Genomic DNA, 14,180 nt, shown 5'->3' with positions numbered 1-14,180 from the left:
TCTGCTGCAACTCTCTTCAATCTAAGTACGCCCACAGATCTTTTTAAATCTCCCCCCTGACCTCTGACCCAACTGTGACCTCTGACCTTACGGCTTCTGCCCCACAGTGTTTCTAATTTAGCGCTATATTTTATAGAGTTTTCAGACCCCTCCACACAGGCAGAGAAGCACAGGTGGGAGAGCGGGGGAAAACACTACATCGGGGACCGTAGATGTGCCGCAGCAAGGTACATTTGTGCTGTGACATCGTCGTGGCAACGGAATAACGTCATCTAGGGACTTCTAGCGACAAATCAAGGAGCAAATAGCGGTTCTCAATGACAAATATTTGGCAACACTGACCCCACAGTCTCAACAGATAGATGTTACCATAGAAACCAAGTAGAACCTCTAAAACTGCAATCACTGGAGCCGCCACCAAATGTAAGATATTAGCATTAGATGTGTGTGAGATACAGTAGGTGGCGGCGGCGGTGTGGGTAAAGTTGTTGTAATGTTTTTTTGTACTTTTGCTTCAGTTGTGTATGTCATCTATTCTCTTGGCAGGCTAGCCTCGATAGTGGGCTAAAAGAGCACCTAGTTAACAGCAAACACACCACAACCATAATATCACTGGCTGTGCTGCCCAAATTAAAAGTTCCTTTAGAGAGATAAGAGTCCCCTCTGACTACATTCCCAATGTCAGTAGTATATATTGGAGTCCACACACACACGCACACAGGCAGATACACGCACAGAAACACACGCAGAGGCACAGACAACGAAACAGACAAACGCACACACACACACACACACACACGCAGCCCTCTTACCCCCCACACACAATACATTATCCCAGAGTAGTGGTGGAGTAGTGTCTTACTGGAGCAGTGTCTGAACTCAAAGCGGACGTGCGCGCCCCTGAACATGTCCACAGGGATGGGTAGTTTGATCTGCTCAGCCCAGCGGGGACTGTTGTTGTGGTAGAGCACAAAGGAGTGGTACTCATCCCCACCAGGCTCCCCTGAACCAGCCGCTACATAACTCTGGAGGAGAGAGAGAGAGAGGGGGGAGAGAAAGACGGAGGAGGATAAAGAGAGGGGAGAGGGAGGTAGGGAGAGAAGGGAGGGAGGGAGGTAGGGAGGGAGGGGAGGGATAAGGGGGAGAGGAAAGAGGAAAGAGCGGAGGGGTAGATAAGAGAGGGCAGAGGAGTGAGGAGAGAGTGGGGCGAGAGCGGCGTTAATAGGCAGTGGAGATGAAAGCAAGAGATGGAGAGAGGAGGAGGGAGATTGCAGGACACACACACTGTGTACTGGACCGGTGACGCACAGCAATCTCAGTCTCTCGCTCTGGCTGAGAGAGTGACAGGGTTGCATGCAGAGGTGAGCACTAGTACCCTACCAATGACCAACACCATGTGCCAAAACCCATCCTCATCTCACATCTAGCTGAGGCAGATAGATAAATCACACAACCAATACCTGTTCATCTGTACCCATATAGGCCTTCAGCATTAGACAACATTTGCCTCGTTCAGTCTGATTGAACCAGGTACAACGAAGAGAACACAATCATGCCTGTAATATGAAAAACCGTAAGGAATGGATGATCTTACCTTCATGACCTGGCCTTCGATGTCCAGCACATAGACCGTGATCTCCACGTTCCTGGCAACGCTCTTCCCTCCTTTCTCAAACTCTCCTTTCTCCAGCGTCACGTAAAGGTCATTCCTCATCTCTCCTGCAGGAGGGCGAACAGAGTGGTTCAAGCAGAAAGAATGTTGCACTCTGGATATAGGTTTCCTTCTTTTTACCAGTGGAAATAACAGGCATACTCATCTAGTGTTGGGTTGATTATATTTTCCAAGTATAAAAACATTAGTCACTTGCTTCATTCTATAGCTAGAGGATTCCTGATACTACCAGGAGTGAGAAATACACTTTTTTTTTTATCTTTGTCTGTTGTGGTCTAGTACTGTCTTAATGCCAGCTGGGGCCATCTACTTTAAGTGGTGCCTGTCTTCCCAGTGGTCTACTTGGTGTGTGAACTGCTGACTGCTCATCATTTTCAGATAGTTGTTGACACATCAACCAGGATCAAGGAGCAGAGCAATGGCAGGGCAATCTGTGACTTGTTTTGGTAATCAGTGGCTGTATTGGAGGGGGAGCGGTTTCACCTCTCCTAGGGCAGTCAGCAATTAGTACGAGGAGGTGTATTCTCCACCTCTGCTAGACAATGAGCAATTATTGTTAATTCTTCAGTCTCCCCTGGCTTCTTAGCAGCGGCTTACCGTCAACGAAACAAAGACGCTTCTCCCGAGTTGTTTGAGGAAGGTGCCACACCACTCTCTCACTTGAGTATCTTACCTAGTTGTTTACAGACGAATCAACTTTGTACTCTTTTGTAGCTTTGTCAACTATGTGTGTGTTTTCCATATCTGTTCGGACCTCTCCCTGTAGACTTTTACAGACGCTCCCCACCCCTTGGCCGCAACCCTTCTAATTTAGTGTCCCCTGCGCGTGCAACCCATGTGATATTCTGGCTTCCCTGGCAGCGTTTGGAACTGCCAATTATCTCTGCTTATGCTGCCTTTCAGTCCCGTGACTTTTTTGGGCCGTGATGGAGAACTGGATCCCCCCCCAGAGAACACTGCTACTCCAGCTGTTCTTCCTTCATCTGACTGTTTCCTCATAGTCCGAGAGCATCTGACTGTCGCGGTGGTGGCACAGGTCTGCTCATTTCTAAGTGGAGATTTTCTCTTTCCTCCCTCTCTCACCTGTCCGTCTCCTCATTTGAATTCCATGCTGTCACTGCCACTCAAGCTTCACATTATTGTCATCTATCACCCACCAGGTGCCCTTGGAGATTTCCTCAATGAGATTGACATCCTGATGAGCTCCTTTCCTGATGATGGCTCACCGCTCTTCGTACTTGGCAACTTCAACCTCCCAACGTCTGCCATCGATTAGTTTCTTTCCCATCCTTACCTCGTTTCACCTCACCCTTTCTCAATTCCCTCCAACTCACAAGGCAGGCAATATGCTTGACCTCATCTTTACTAGAGGCTGTTTGCGTACTAATCTCACTGCAACCCCTCTCCAGGTCTCTGATTACTTTACTTCTTTTTCCGCCTCCCTTTCCTCTAACCCTAACCGCTCAGCCCCTACCCAGATGCTCATGCTCCGTCACAATCTTCGCTCGCTCTCTCACTTCTCTCTCCTCTCCTCTTCTATCCTATGTTCTCTCTCCCATCTGCTAAATCATTCTCCCTCCTGTCTCCTGATTATGCCTCTTCGACCCTACTCTCCTCCTTTTCCGCATCCTATGGCTCGCACTGTCCCCTTTCCTCCAGGCCGGGTCGGCCTTCCCCTCCTTCTCTGTGGCTGAGTGACTCATTGAGCTTACAGAACAGGGCTACGGGCAGCTGAGCAAACATTTCGGAAAACTAAACTTCCGGAGGACCTATCATCCTTTCACTCCTATCTACCTACCTTCTTCCTATGTATTCCTCTGTACGTGGCTAAAGCCACTTCTCAAATGTCAAGATTCTGCCTCTAACTCTAGGAAACTCCTTCCCATCTTCTCCTCTCTCCTTAATCGGCAGGTAGCCTAGTGGTTAGAGCGTTAAACCAGGAACCGAAAGGTCGCTAGATCGAATTCCTGAGCTGACAAGGTAAAACTCTGTCATTCTACCCCTGAACAAGGCAGTTAACCCACTGTTCCTAGGCTGTCATTGTAAATAAGAATTTGTTCTTAACTGACTGGCCTAGTTACATATAATAATCCTCCTCCCTCTCTGCAGAGTAAAGGTTGACTACATCTCCTACTCATTCACGCGGCCTCTAAAGTCCGCCTGTCTCCCTCACACAACTACGATATGCCTTGAACTCTTTCTCTCCTCTCTCTCCAGATGATAGCCTGCGACTAGTGAGGTCTGACAACCAGCCCACTCAACCCCTCCTCCCTTCTCCAAACCATCTCTTGAGACCTTCCATTCCTCACTTCCCTCATCCCTGACCACTGGCTGCGTTCCCCTCTGACTTCAAAATGACCCGAGTTACTCGACTCATCTGACATCAAACTATAGACCTGTATCCCTTTTTTTGGTTTTCTTTCCAAAACACTTGATCTCTGATCAACTTTCTAGTTCTCTCTCTCAATTATCTTCTTGATCCTAACCAGTCAGGCTTTAAGATGGGTCACTCAACCGAGACTGTGTCATGGAGGCTCTCCACAAGGCCAAAGCTGACTCTCTCTCATCCTCCTAGATCTATCCACTGCCTATGACACCATGAACCATCAGATCCTCCTCTCCACCCTCTGAGGGCTGGGCGCTTCAGGCACTGCACACTCTTGGATTGCATCCTACCTGGCAGACCGCTCCTACCAGGTGACGTGGAGAGGATCTGTGTCTGCATTCTGTACTCTCTCTACTGGTGTACCCCAGGGCTTCTTTTCTCTATACACCTAGTCACTCGGCTCCGTCATATCAAGCTCAACCTCAACAAGATGGAGCTGCTCTTCCTCCCAGGGAAGGCCTGCCCGCTCAAAGACCTCTCTATCACGGTTGACAACTCCAGAGTGTCGTCCTCCCAGCGTGCAAAGAACCTTGGCGTGACTCTGGATAACACCCTGTCATTCTCTGCAAACATCAAAGCAGTACACTCAGTTCTGCCACCTCAGGTCTCTTGGACCTCCCACCCCACGGGAGGGAAGCTCCCCCTCAGCCCAGACCACGCTCTTTTCTGTCCTGGCACTGCAATGGTGGAACCAGCTTCCCCCTGAAGCTAGGACAGCAGAGTCCCTGCCCATCTTCCGAATACATCTGAGACCATACCTCTTCAAAGAGCATCTTAAATAATCCTCCTCGTCACTCGGATGAAGTATATGGATGTTAATATAATTGCACGTAAACCGAACCTGCAATTTTTTGTTCAGTGGTCATTTACATTTATGATATACACATACATGTTTGAGTTAAATACGTTAAGGAGAAAAGTCTGTTTTACAACAAAGAGAAGGCATCGACACATCACACTTGTCAGCAAGGATAAGGTGACCTCTTCACCCCAGTGGCAGACATGGAAGTGACAGGGTTGGCACAGGGCACAGATCTGTTTTCAGGGCAGACGGGTTTGACGGTTCTGAATCTGAACGCTCCACAAAAACATCGACATCCCAACGGCTGGCAAAAGGCGCATAGCGGCACCCTCCCTGCATACTTCGTATAGCTGACAATAACACGTCAAATATTACAAATAAATCAACGTGCTTGGTTTTCACTTGCGCCTGCACTTTCAGGAGTGTGTGGCGCTCTGGAAGTAGAGTGGATGTATGGTCGCAGTACGGCTAAGCGACTATAGCATTCAAGACGCCAGGTGCTTCCTGCAGTATGATTCAGACGGGTGAAACGGATGCTACACACACAGTCATCTAGTGATAACACATTCATGTGCTATTCTATTACCTCATCACCCGGTATCCCGGACCACAAGGTGTGACAGTTAAACCAGACGCTCTTCATTTACTTTGTGAGATAAGGAGAATTACATCCCCCACTTACATTCTGAGCTGGTGGGAAGTGTTAGTTCAGTTGGGTGCAGCAACACAATACTATCTGAGCCAGTGAAGTGTTCAACCTATACTGAGACAAGTGTACACACACACACACAGACATTCAAGAGTAGCTAGTAGCTGCCTCGTATGAACTGACTCCTGAAGAGGTCTGTCTAACTTCACAGCCTAGAGAATAATTACAGGAAATGACATGTATATGCTCAAAGGCAGTCATGGGAAGGAGATAGCCGAGAAGTAGTGGTACATGTTTTATAAATAGGGTTTATGGAGAGGTAGCACAATGCAGCAAGGCAACATCTGCACGAGAGAAGACAGGTCCGTATCCACTTCAGAGAATAGTTAGCCACAGAAAGGAAACGAGAGGAAGTCGTCTTCTTCCAGCCCGTGTGTGTGTGTGTGTGTGTGTGTGTGTGTGTGTGTGTGTGTGTGTGTGTGTGTGTGTGTGTGCGCGCACAAAGAGCTCTCCACATCTCTATCTAATGGCTTCCAGGGTTCAACTCAACCCAGAGAGATCGACTCTCTCACACACACACACACACAGCCTGGAGAGAGAGCAGCGCAACTTGACTATAATCCTTTGCCTACAGGAGCGTACACACACTAAAATCCCTAGCCCAGGGGCACAGTGAAAGTGGGAGCAGACTCTGACAAAGATTGTGAATATAAATCTTGAGCTTCTGTAGAAGGCAAAACACTAGGGGACACACAGCAATCGGTTTCTTTTTATGTGAATGGACGTTCACGTCAATTTTTTTCTTCTTTCAAACATTGGCTTTGTCTGTTTTGCAAGTAAGTTTTACTGTACACTTTACTGTGTACAGTCATTCATGCCAATACACACTCACCAGACAGTTTATTAGGCCTGGCATTCAATTGTTGCTCAATTGTTATCAACGGACCTAACCTTTTTCCAGGAAAAGTTCAGAGATGCCGTTCTGCACACCACTGTTGTACGGTGCCGTTATTTGTCGGTTTGTGGCCCTCCTGTTAGCTTGCACAATTCTTACAATTCTCCTTCGACCTCCCTCATCAACAAGCTGTTTATGCCCACAGGACTGCCACTGACTGTTTGTTGTTTGTCGCACCATTCTCTGTAAACCTTAGACACCGTTGTACGTGAAAAGCCCAGGAGGGCGGCCGTTTCTGAGATACTGGATTTGGCGCGCCTGGCACCGACGACCGTACAACCCTCAAAGCGGCTTAGGTCACTTGTTTTGCCCTTTCTAACGTTCAATCGATCAGTAACTGAATGCCTCGATGCCTCTCTGCCTACTATAGCAGGCCACGTGACTCGCAGTCTGTGGTAGCGAACCATTTCCGTGAAGCCGGCGGTGTACATTGGCCACGCGTGTAGATTTACCTACAAAAGCAGTGCAGTACAGACGTGGTTATGTTTTGACCAAAGAAGAGGTTAGCTGCGTGGGTGGTTTCTTACCTGGCATGATGATGTCAGAGAAGCCCAGTTTCTTGGTGATGGACACTCCTCTGGTGAACAACACCATGTACTCTCTCCTCAGCTGTTCAATGTCCCCGTGCAGCAACTGGAGAGATACAGCCAGGCCTGGGAACAAAAGAAGCCCACACAAATGTTTAGGATTAAAGTGACGCATCTTGAATACTTGACATGTAGTAAGATGTGACTCACGTGCACACACACACACACACACACACACACACACACACACACACACACACACACACACACACACACACACACACACACACACACACACACACACACACACACACACACCATGAGTCAGACTACGGTATGCTTTAAGAATAAATAATAAAGAAAAAGCATCGGCATCATCTCCATCTAATATATTGGAAAACAACCAATAGATGTACAATCACAGACTGTGGCCTTGGAATAAAACCCCTGCTTCTATTTTCAGTATTTTTTCATTTTCATATCGTTCCATATTTCCTTGATGCCATGCTAGATATTGCTCCGGTTTTCAAGGAAGTGGAAAAGGCTTTTGGTCAACCAGACCACTGATTCATTCTGAAATGTTTCAGGTCAATATATTCTTGAATTTAGAAACTGGTACATATTTCGCCGGCCTGCTAAAAGGAGAAGCTAAGGCACTTTGTGGCCCAAGATGGCAAGGGTTTAATTCCCCCAAACTACAATATCCATACACACACACACATTCCTCGAACAGATTCGCCTGTCACAGCTCAAACCACAGGAATACAGAGGCAGCAGTCTTGTAACAACACTGAAATCCTTCCACAGTAACGTTATGTTTTAACATGGCACAGTCAAGGCTTGATCAATAATCTAAGACGAGAAACCCATTAAATTTGGGGGGAGATTCCACAGTGCTTGGGGCATGTCTGCCTTGCCCTCCCTTTCATGTGGATGAAGCCCATGGCACAGCACAGCCTCACAGCCACTCCAGGGCCACAATTAGGCAAACCCCTGCTTCATTGCTATTCTACACAGTAACACACAAGAGTATTCAGGGCTGCCAGCCTGCCTGCCACCACTTTGACACTCTCTCCCCTCTGTCCTCCTCACTGGCTTTTCACCAACTTAACACACGGAGCACAGGGAGCAACAGGATGGAGCATTTCCGCTGTTCAACAACAACAACAACACACAGCCTTGTGTTGCTTCTGCCCATTGCGGAGCCTCATTCTCTGTCACTTTTGCTGACTCCACACCCTGTCTCTCTCTCTCTCTCTCTCTCTCCATCTCTCTATTCCTGCTTATTCTTTCTCTCTCTTCTCGCTCCCTCTCATCCTCTCTCTATGATTACTCAAACCAATATCATTTTGTTTCATATCATCTCGTTCCTCTGCTTCAGATTTTCTCCTATTTTCTTCATTCGTCTCTCCCTGTAAATTGGCCAGCAGCTAGCTAATATTCCTCCATGGCTGGTTTTGGTCGGCAGTTTGGAAGCTCTACACAGCGGGCCCCGCTACGCAGCACAGCACTGCACACCAGCGCTCATTTTAATTGTTCCCCTGACAACCAGACTAATGAATTTAAGGCCTTTAATTATGCAAGTTATTCCACCGTCTCCTGCATCAATGCTTTATAAGGGCAGGACCTGTGGAGAAGAGAGTGGAGGCGTGCAGTCACCTGGCTACAGGGCTGAGAGGCTCAACTGATTGTCTTTTAGTGCAGTCGTATAGTAGCTTGCTACAATACAGCAGAACGTGTAAGGAGTTTGGAGTTGATATTGAAATGAAGCGGATACATACCTGTACAGTAGGAATGGTTGGGTGGCTTTAAATACACAGAATTAGCAGGGGGAAAACGAGTGCTCTCAGTCAAGTAAATCCAAGTGAAATGTAATGGGGTTTGTTCTGTAGAAGTCAGCGTTTCTACCTCTTCGGGAATGACTCATCTGCTTTTTATGCATAACATGCTGTTACTAAAAAAGGTTTTCACATGCAGGGTTTCCATGGAACTACTCCGTACACTGTGGCTCTGTCAAAGTTTTATGCCGAATCATAATTAATGAATGTGCCCTCGCTCCTCAATGAGCCAAACAGCACTGGTTTGACATCATTCATCAGCAACGGCTGTATCAATCCATATTGCATTCATCATCATTCAGACGAAACGCACACAGCTTTACTGTGATGCAGTTTGAACTTTTTTCAGCGGCTGTGAAACAGGAAAGGGGAAGCTTGATCCGGCACTGAGTATGATCGATGACACAATCTGGAAGGTATTCGATGGAAAGCCGCCGGAGCTTCTGATTAACACAACTTAAGAGACCGGGGTCAGAAAAAAATTAGCATTTCAAAATTATTCCACCACATCAACTCTACTTCAATCATGTGATGTGATGCCATGTGCGTGTGGGGAGAAATGGGGAGAATGGGTGAGTTGATGAGCAAGAGGACGAGAACGATGCATCGCGACGTAAACACAGATTGTGAATGAAGAACAGGGCGGGCCATTCTATTCTATTGATCCATTCTAATTATAGGCCTAATCTTAAAATGGTATGTTACCTATATCAGTTCAACCAATCAAAGCCGTCTTATCAGTCTCCTCTGGCCTACTTGGAATAGGCTACACAGTGAGCGTAATTGTACATGCTGAATGGCTTTCAATATCTGGGAAAATATCCATTTTGGACAGCAGGCAAAAAAAAATGTCCCCATGGACAATTGCTTCACTTCACTTTAATTGGCGAACAAGTTGCTTGCAAAGAAAACAAGTCTGGCCGGCACCATGAACAAAGTGAGTCAGGAGCTCCCTCCCTCTGCCCAAAATAAGGCAGCTGCACAACTGTTGTGGTACAACAGTGTGGAAGAATGACAAGACACAAAGAGACAATTGGAGACTACAACCAAACGAAGGTATGTCAAAGTGTGTCAAGCTATTGAAAGTTTTTTTTTTTTTATTGTGTCAACTGTTAGGACAAGGGACGACAAACTAAATCCAACGAATGCCATTGCGTGAAGACGCACACAAACACGAGCTGACAATAATAGATTATTTTTGACTGCTGTCATATCTACACTCATATTCATTATGAGACCTTTGTAGCTTTTTTTTGCAGAGTTTCACTAGTTATCAAGGCCACTTGGCGCTGATAATGATGCTTAGGCTGCGTTTTCATCATTTGACTGCGTGTCTGTTGACCATGTGTCTTGGTGGTTGGGTTATTTTTATTTTGTCCATATAATAAAAAGGCTACTACCATGTTCCAATACATATGCTTTCTGTTTCATCGTTGTAACAATGGCACTCCTCTAATAAAATCGATTGAACACTTGAATTTTAGCCATTTTTATTCTTATATACAGTATATATTTTTTTACATATAGCCTACAGTTACATAAACTAATGAAAGTACTATCGTGTTAGTTGAAATAAAATACTAATCATATTCTAATGTCACCCAAGGCCTTCATAAACACAACCAAATGATTATTTTTGCGATGGCATATGAAATATGAAATATATGAATTACACTGTTAGAATGTTGCAGTCAGAATGACCGCTCTTTAGGTTGAACTCGGTCCCTCGAGGCCCAGCGGTTCTAGTGTTAATCTGTCTCCTCCCCTTCATCTACACTGTTGAACTGGGTCCCTCGAGGCCCAGCGGTTCTAGTGTTAACCCGTCTCCTCCCCTTCATCTACACTGATTGAAGTGGATTTAACAAGTGACATGAATAAGGGATTGTAGCTTTCGCCAGGTTTCAGTCCATGTCATGGAAAGAGAAGCACTCAGTGTAGAAACACCATGATAAGTGTTGGGGTGGCAGGTAGCCCGGCGGTTAAGAGCGTTGGGCTAGTAACCAAAAGGTTGCTGGGTCGACTCCTGAGCCTGTTAGGTGGGAAAATCTGCCGTTCTACCCTTGAACAAGCCAGCCCCCAACAACAACTCCCCCCCGGGCGTCAATGACGTGGACGTTGATTATGGCAGCCTGACTAGGTGTCCCCCTTTCCCCTTCGGTGATGTATTGAAGCATACAGTATCATACGTTGCTACACACCTCTATCAACTGCATGGTTACCGATTCTTCTAAATACAGCAGAGCTGAACACTGAAGTGTTATTGGACCATATCATCCTGCATGGAAACTGCCACAAATAACCTCGATGTCTAAACCGCCTAAACTCTTCTGCAACCTCCAGAAAAATCAACACATCTTAAAAGCATTCTGAATCCCCATCCTCTTAGTTAACATCAAATATGCATGTCTTATCTGGTATCAACAACAACATAACAGACTACTAGATACTACTGCAATATGCATATGATATAAGGATTAGAACATGATCTTATAGAACTTATTCATTTAACTCCATCGAGTCAGAGAGAGAGTGCAGTAAATGGTTGATTAAAGTGTATCTCTGTAAGGATATTGTTCTCCTACTTAGCATCATTCCCCAGTTTTGTCTGGGAATTAATTCCAATTTCTCGCTTATCAATTCAACTGAGCAAATAACATCTTAATTTATTCCAAAACCAATCTTTCATTTGGGATTTTAACTGGCGCCGGGCTATTAGGGCTGACCCCATTTAGTCGACTGGCCGATTGTTTGGTCGATAGGCTGTTGGTCGACCAAAATGTCTTTACTCGAGCTGTAGAAAAATAAATATATATCATGGTGCACAAGACACCTGTCCGAGTGGACTAATCCATTGTGGAGGCCGTTGGGATGGCACAGTCCATCAGTCTAAGATATGGTACTGAAATTGTATATGGTTATATTATGTAAGAACAATGGTGCAACACAAATAAAAATGATATTATTTTATAATAAAAGTGCTTTCTCCCGCGTTGGGTAGTGGTCGCTGTCCGAGGTTCTGAAACACATCAGTGCGCTGTTGAATTGGCGCATTTCCGTTTCTAATAGCAAAGCATAATAGCAAAGTTAACCAGCATATTGGTGTTGAGAACAATGCGGCAGAGGCAGCAGCGGAGTTAGGAGACGAGAAAACAGCCCTTGCTTAAATTGTCTAAGAAAAGTGAGGAGAGAGGAAACGCCAACTTAATTAGGTCTATAATCAGTAGCCTAACTGTTAAATGTGCCTAAATCATCCATATAAACTCAGCAAACAAATAAACATCCCTTTTTCAGGACCCTGTCTTTCAAAGATAATTCATAAAAATCCAAATAACCTCACAGATCTTCAATGGAAAGGGTTTAAACACTGTTTCCCATGCTTGTTCAATGAACCATAAACAATTAATGCACCTGTGGAATGGTCATTAAGAAACTAACAGCTTACAGAGGGTAGGCAATTAAGGTCACAGTTATGAAAACATAGGACACTAAAGAGGTCTTTCTACTGACTCTGAAAAAAAACAAAAGAAAGATGCCCCGGGTCCCTGCTCATCTGAGTGAACGTGCCTTAGGCATGCTGCAGGGAGGCATGAGGACTGCAGATGTGGCCAGGGCAATAAATTGCAATGTCCGTACTGTGAGACGCCTAAGACAGCACTACAGGGAGACAGGGCGGACAGCTGATCGTCCTCGCAGTGGCAGACCACGTGTAACAACACCTGTACAGGATCGGTACATCGGAACATCACACCTGCGAAACAGGTACAGGATGGCAACAACAACTGCCCGAGTTACACCAGGAACGCACAATCCCTCCATCAGTGCTCAGACTGTCCGCAATAGGCTGAGAGAGGTTGGACTGAGGGCTTGTAGGCCTGTTGTAAGGCAGGTTCTCACCAGACATCACCGGCAACAACATCGCCTATCGGCACGTACCCACCGTCGCTGGACCAGACGTGACTGGCAAAAAGTTCTCTTCTCTGATGAGACACGGTTTTGTCTCACCAGGGGTAATGGTCGGATTCGCTTTTATTGTCGAAGGAATTAGCATTACACCGAGGCCTGTACTCTGGAACGGGATCGATTTGGAGGTGGAGGGTCGATCGGTCTGGGGCGGTGTGTCACAGCATCATCGGACTGAGCTTGTTGTCACTGCAGGCAATCTCAATGCTGTGCAGGGAAGACATCCTCCTCCCTCATGTGGTACCCTTCCTTCAGGCTCATCCTGACATGACCCTCCAGCATGACAATGCCACCAGCCATACTGCTCGTTCTGTGTGTGATTTCCTGCAAGACAGGAATGTCAGTGTTCTGCCATGGCCAGCGAAGAGCCCGGATGTCAATCCCATTGAGCACGTCTGTTGGATCGGAGGGTGAGGGCTAGGGCCATTCCCACCTGAAATGTCCGGGAACTTGCAGGTGCCTTGGTAGAAGAGTAACATCTCACAGCAAGAACTGGCAAATCTGGTGCAGTCCCTGAGGAGGAGATACACTGCAGTACTTAATGCAACTGGTGGCCACACCAGATACTGACTGTTACTTTTGATTTTGAACCCCCCCCCCCTAGGTTCAGGGACACATCATTCAATTTATTTTAGTCACATGTCTGTGGAACTTGTTCAGTTTATGTCTCAGTTGTAGAATCTTGTTATGTTCATACAAATACTTACACAAAAGTTTGCTGAAAATAAACGCAGTTGACAGTGAGAGGCAGATCCTGCTTCTGTTGCCTGTTTGAGTGTTTGTTTAATAGTCTAGCAACCACATGTCGGATAAACAATTTCACGGCTGTTTTTAATCTTTGCTATGCTGTAATAAAAGCTTTACACTTTTTTTCCGTTAGAACAGCCTCTCTGGTATTATTTATAATTTCTTTAGTGTTGTTTACACTGTTCCAAATTGTCAGAGAAATTATATTTCTAATAATAATAACCCTCCTTTTTCCTTGTTCTCCTTCTTCTTGTTAATATTACTATTATTATTAATATCATCATTATAATAAGTAATGTCATTATCATTAGTAGGCTTACTATAGCCTAGTATAACTTCCATCGAGCTGTAGGCCATCATTCTGTTTAGTCTTAATACCATAACTTACTGAGGCCTATATTTCAATACTTATATAGGCTACTGTATCAATCAATCCTTTATTTGTCAAGCATTTTAGTTTAAAAAAAAAACAATAACAAAGCGACCACTGAATAATTTGCGTAAACAATAAATAGGCCTAAACCGTTCCAGAAATTGCATTCACAAATAAAATAAATGCGACAGTTTTTAGTCTTTGCTGTAAATAAAGCGTTTGCAAAAAAACGCTATAATTTATAATTATAATTTATTTAGTGTTGTTAGCA

The 14,180-nt window shown here is 45.5% G+C and overlaps 1 protein-coding gene across 1 annotated transcript in view; it reads right to left on the bottom strand.

Moving 5' to 3' along the window:
- The window catches only part of LOC139378707 (dedicator of cytokinesis protein 4-like), a 135,425-nt gene that overhangs the window by 54,566 nt on the left and 66,679 nt on the right, over positions 1 to 14,180 (bottom strand). The window contains exons 13-15 of the mRNA XM_071121124.1: positions 6,992 to 7,117; positions 1,595 to 1,719; positions 863 to 1,025 (exon numbers count right to left, since the gene is read on the bottom strand). Of these exons, the coding sequence (XP_070977225.1) occupies positions 863 to 1,025; positions 1,595 to 1,719; positions 6,992 to 7,117 (414 nt within the window). The remainder of the gene's footprint in view (positions 1 to 862; positions 1,026 to 1,594; positions 1,720 to 6,991; positions 7,118 to 14,180) is intronic.

The sequence above is a fragment of the Oncorhynchus clarkii genome, chromosome 21 (assembly GCF_045791955.1).
Source record: "Oncorhynchus clarkii lewisi isolate Uvic-CL-2024 chromosome 21, UVic_Ocla_1.0, whole genome shotgun sequence".
NCBI lineage: Eukaryota > Metazoa > Chordata > Actinopteri > Salmoniformes > Salmonidae > Oncorhynchus > Oncorhynchus clarkii.
The sequence above is the reverse complement of the archived record's forward strand: the minus strand, read 5'-3'. Positions and strand labels throughout refer to the sequence as shown.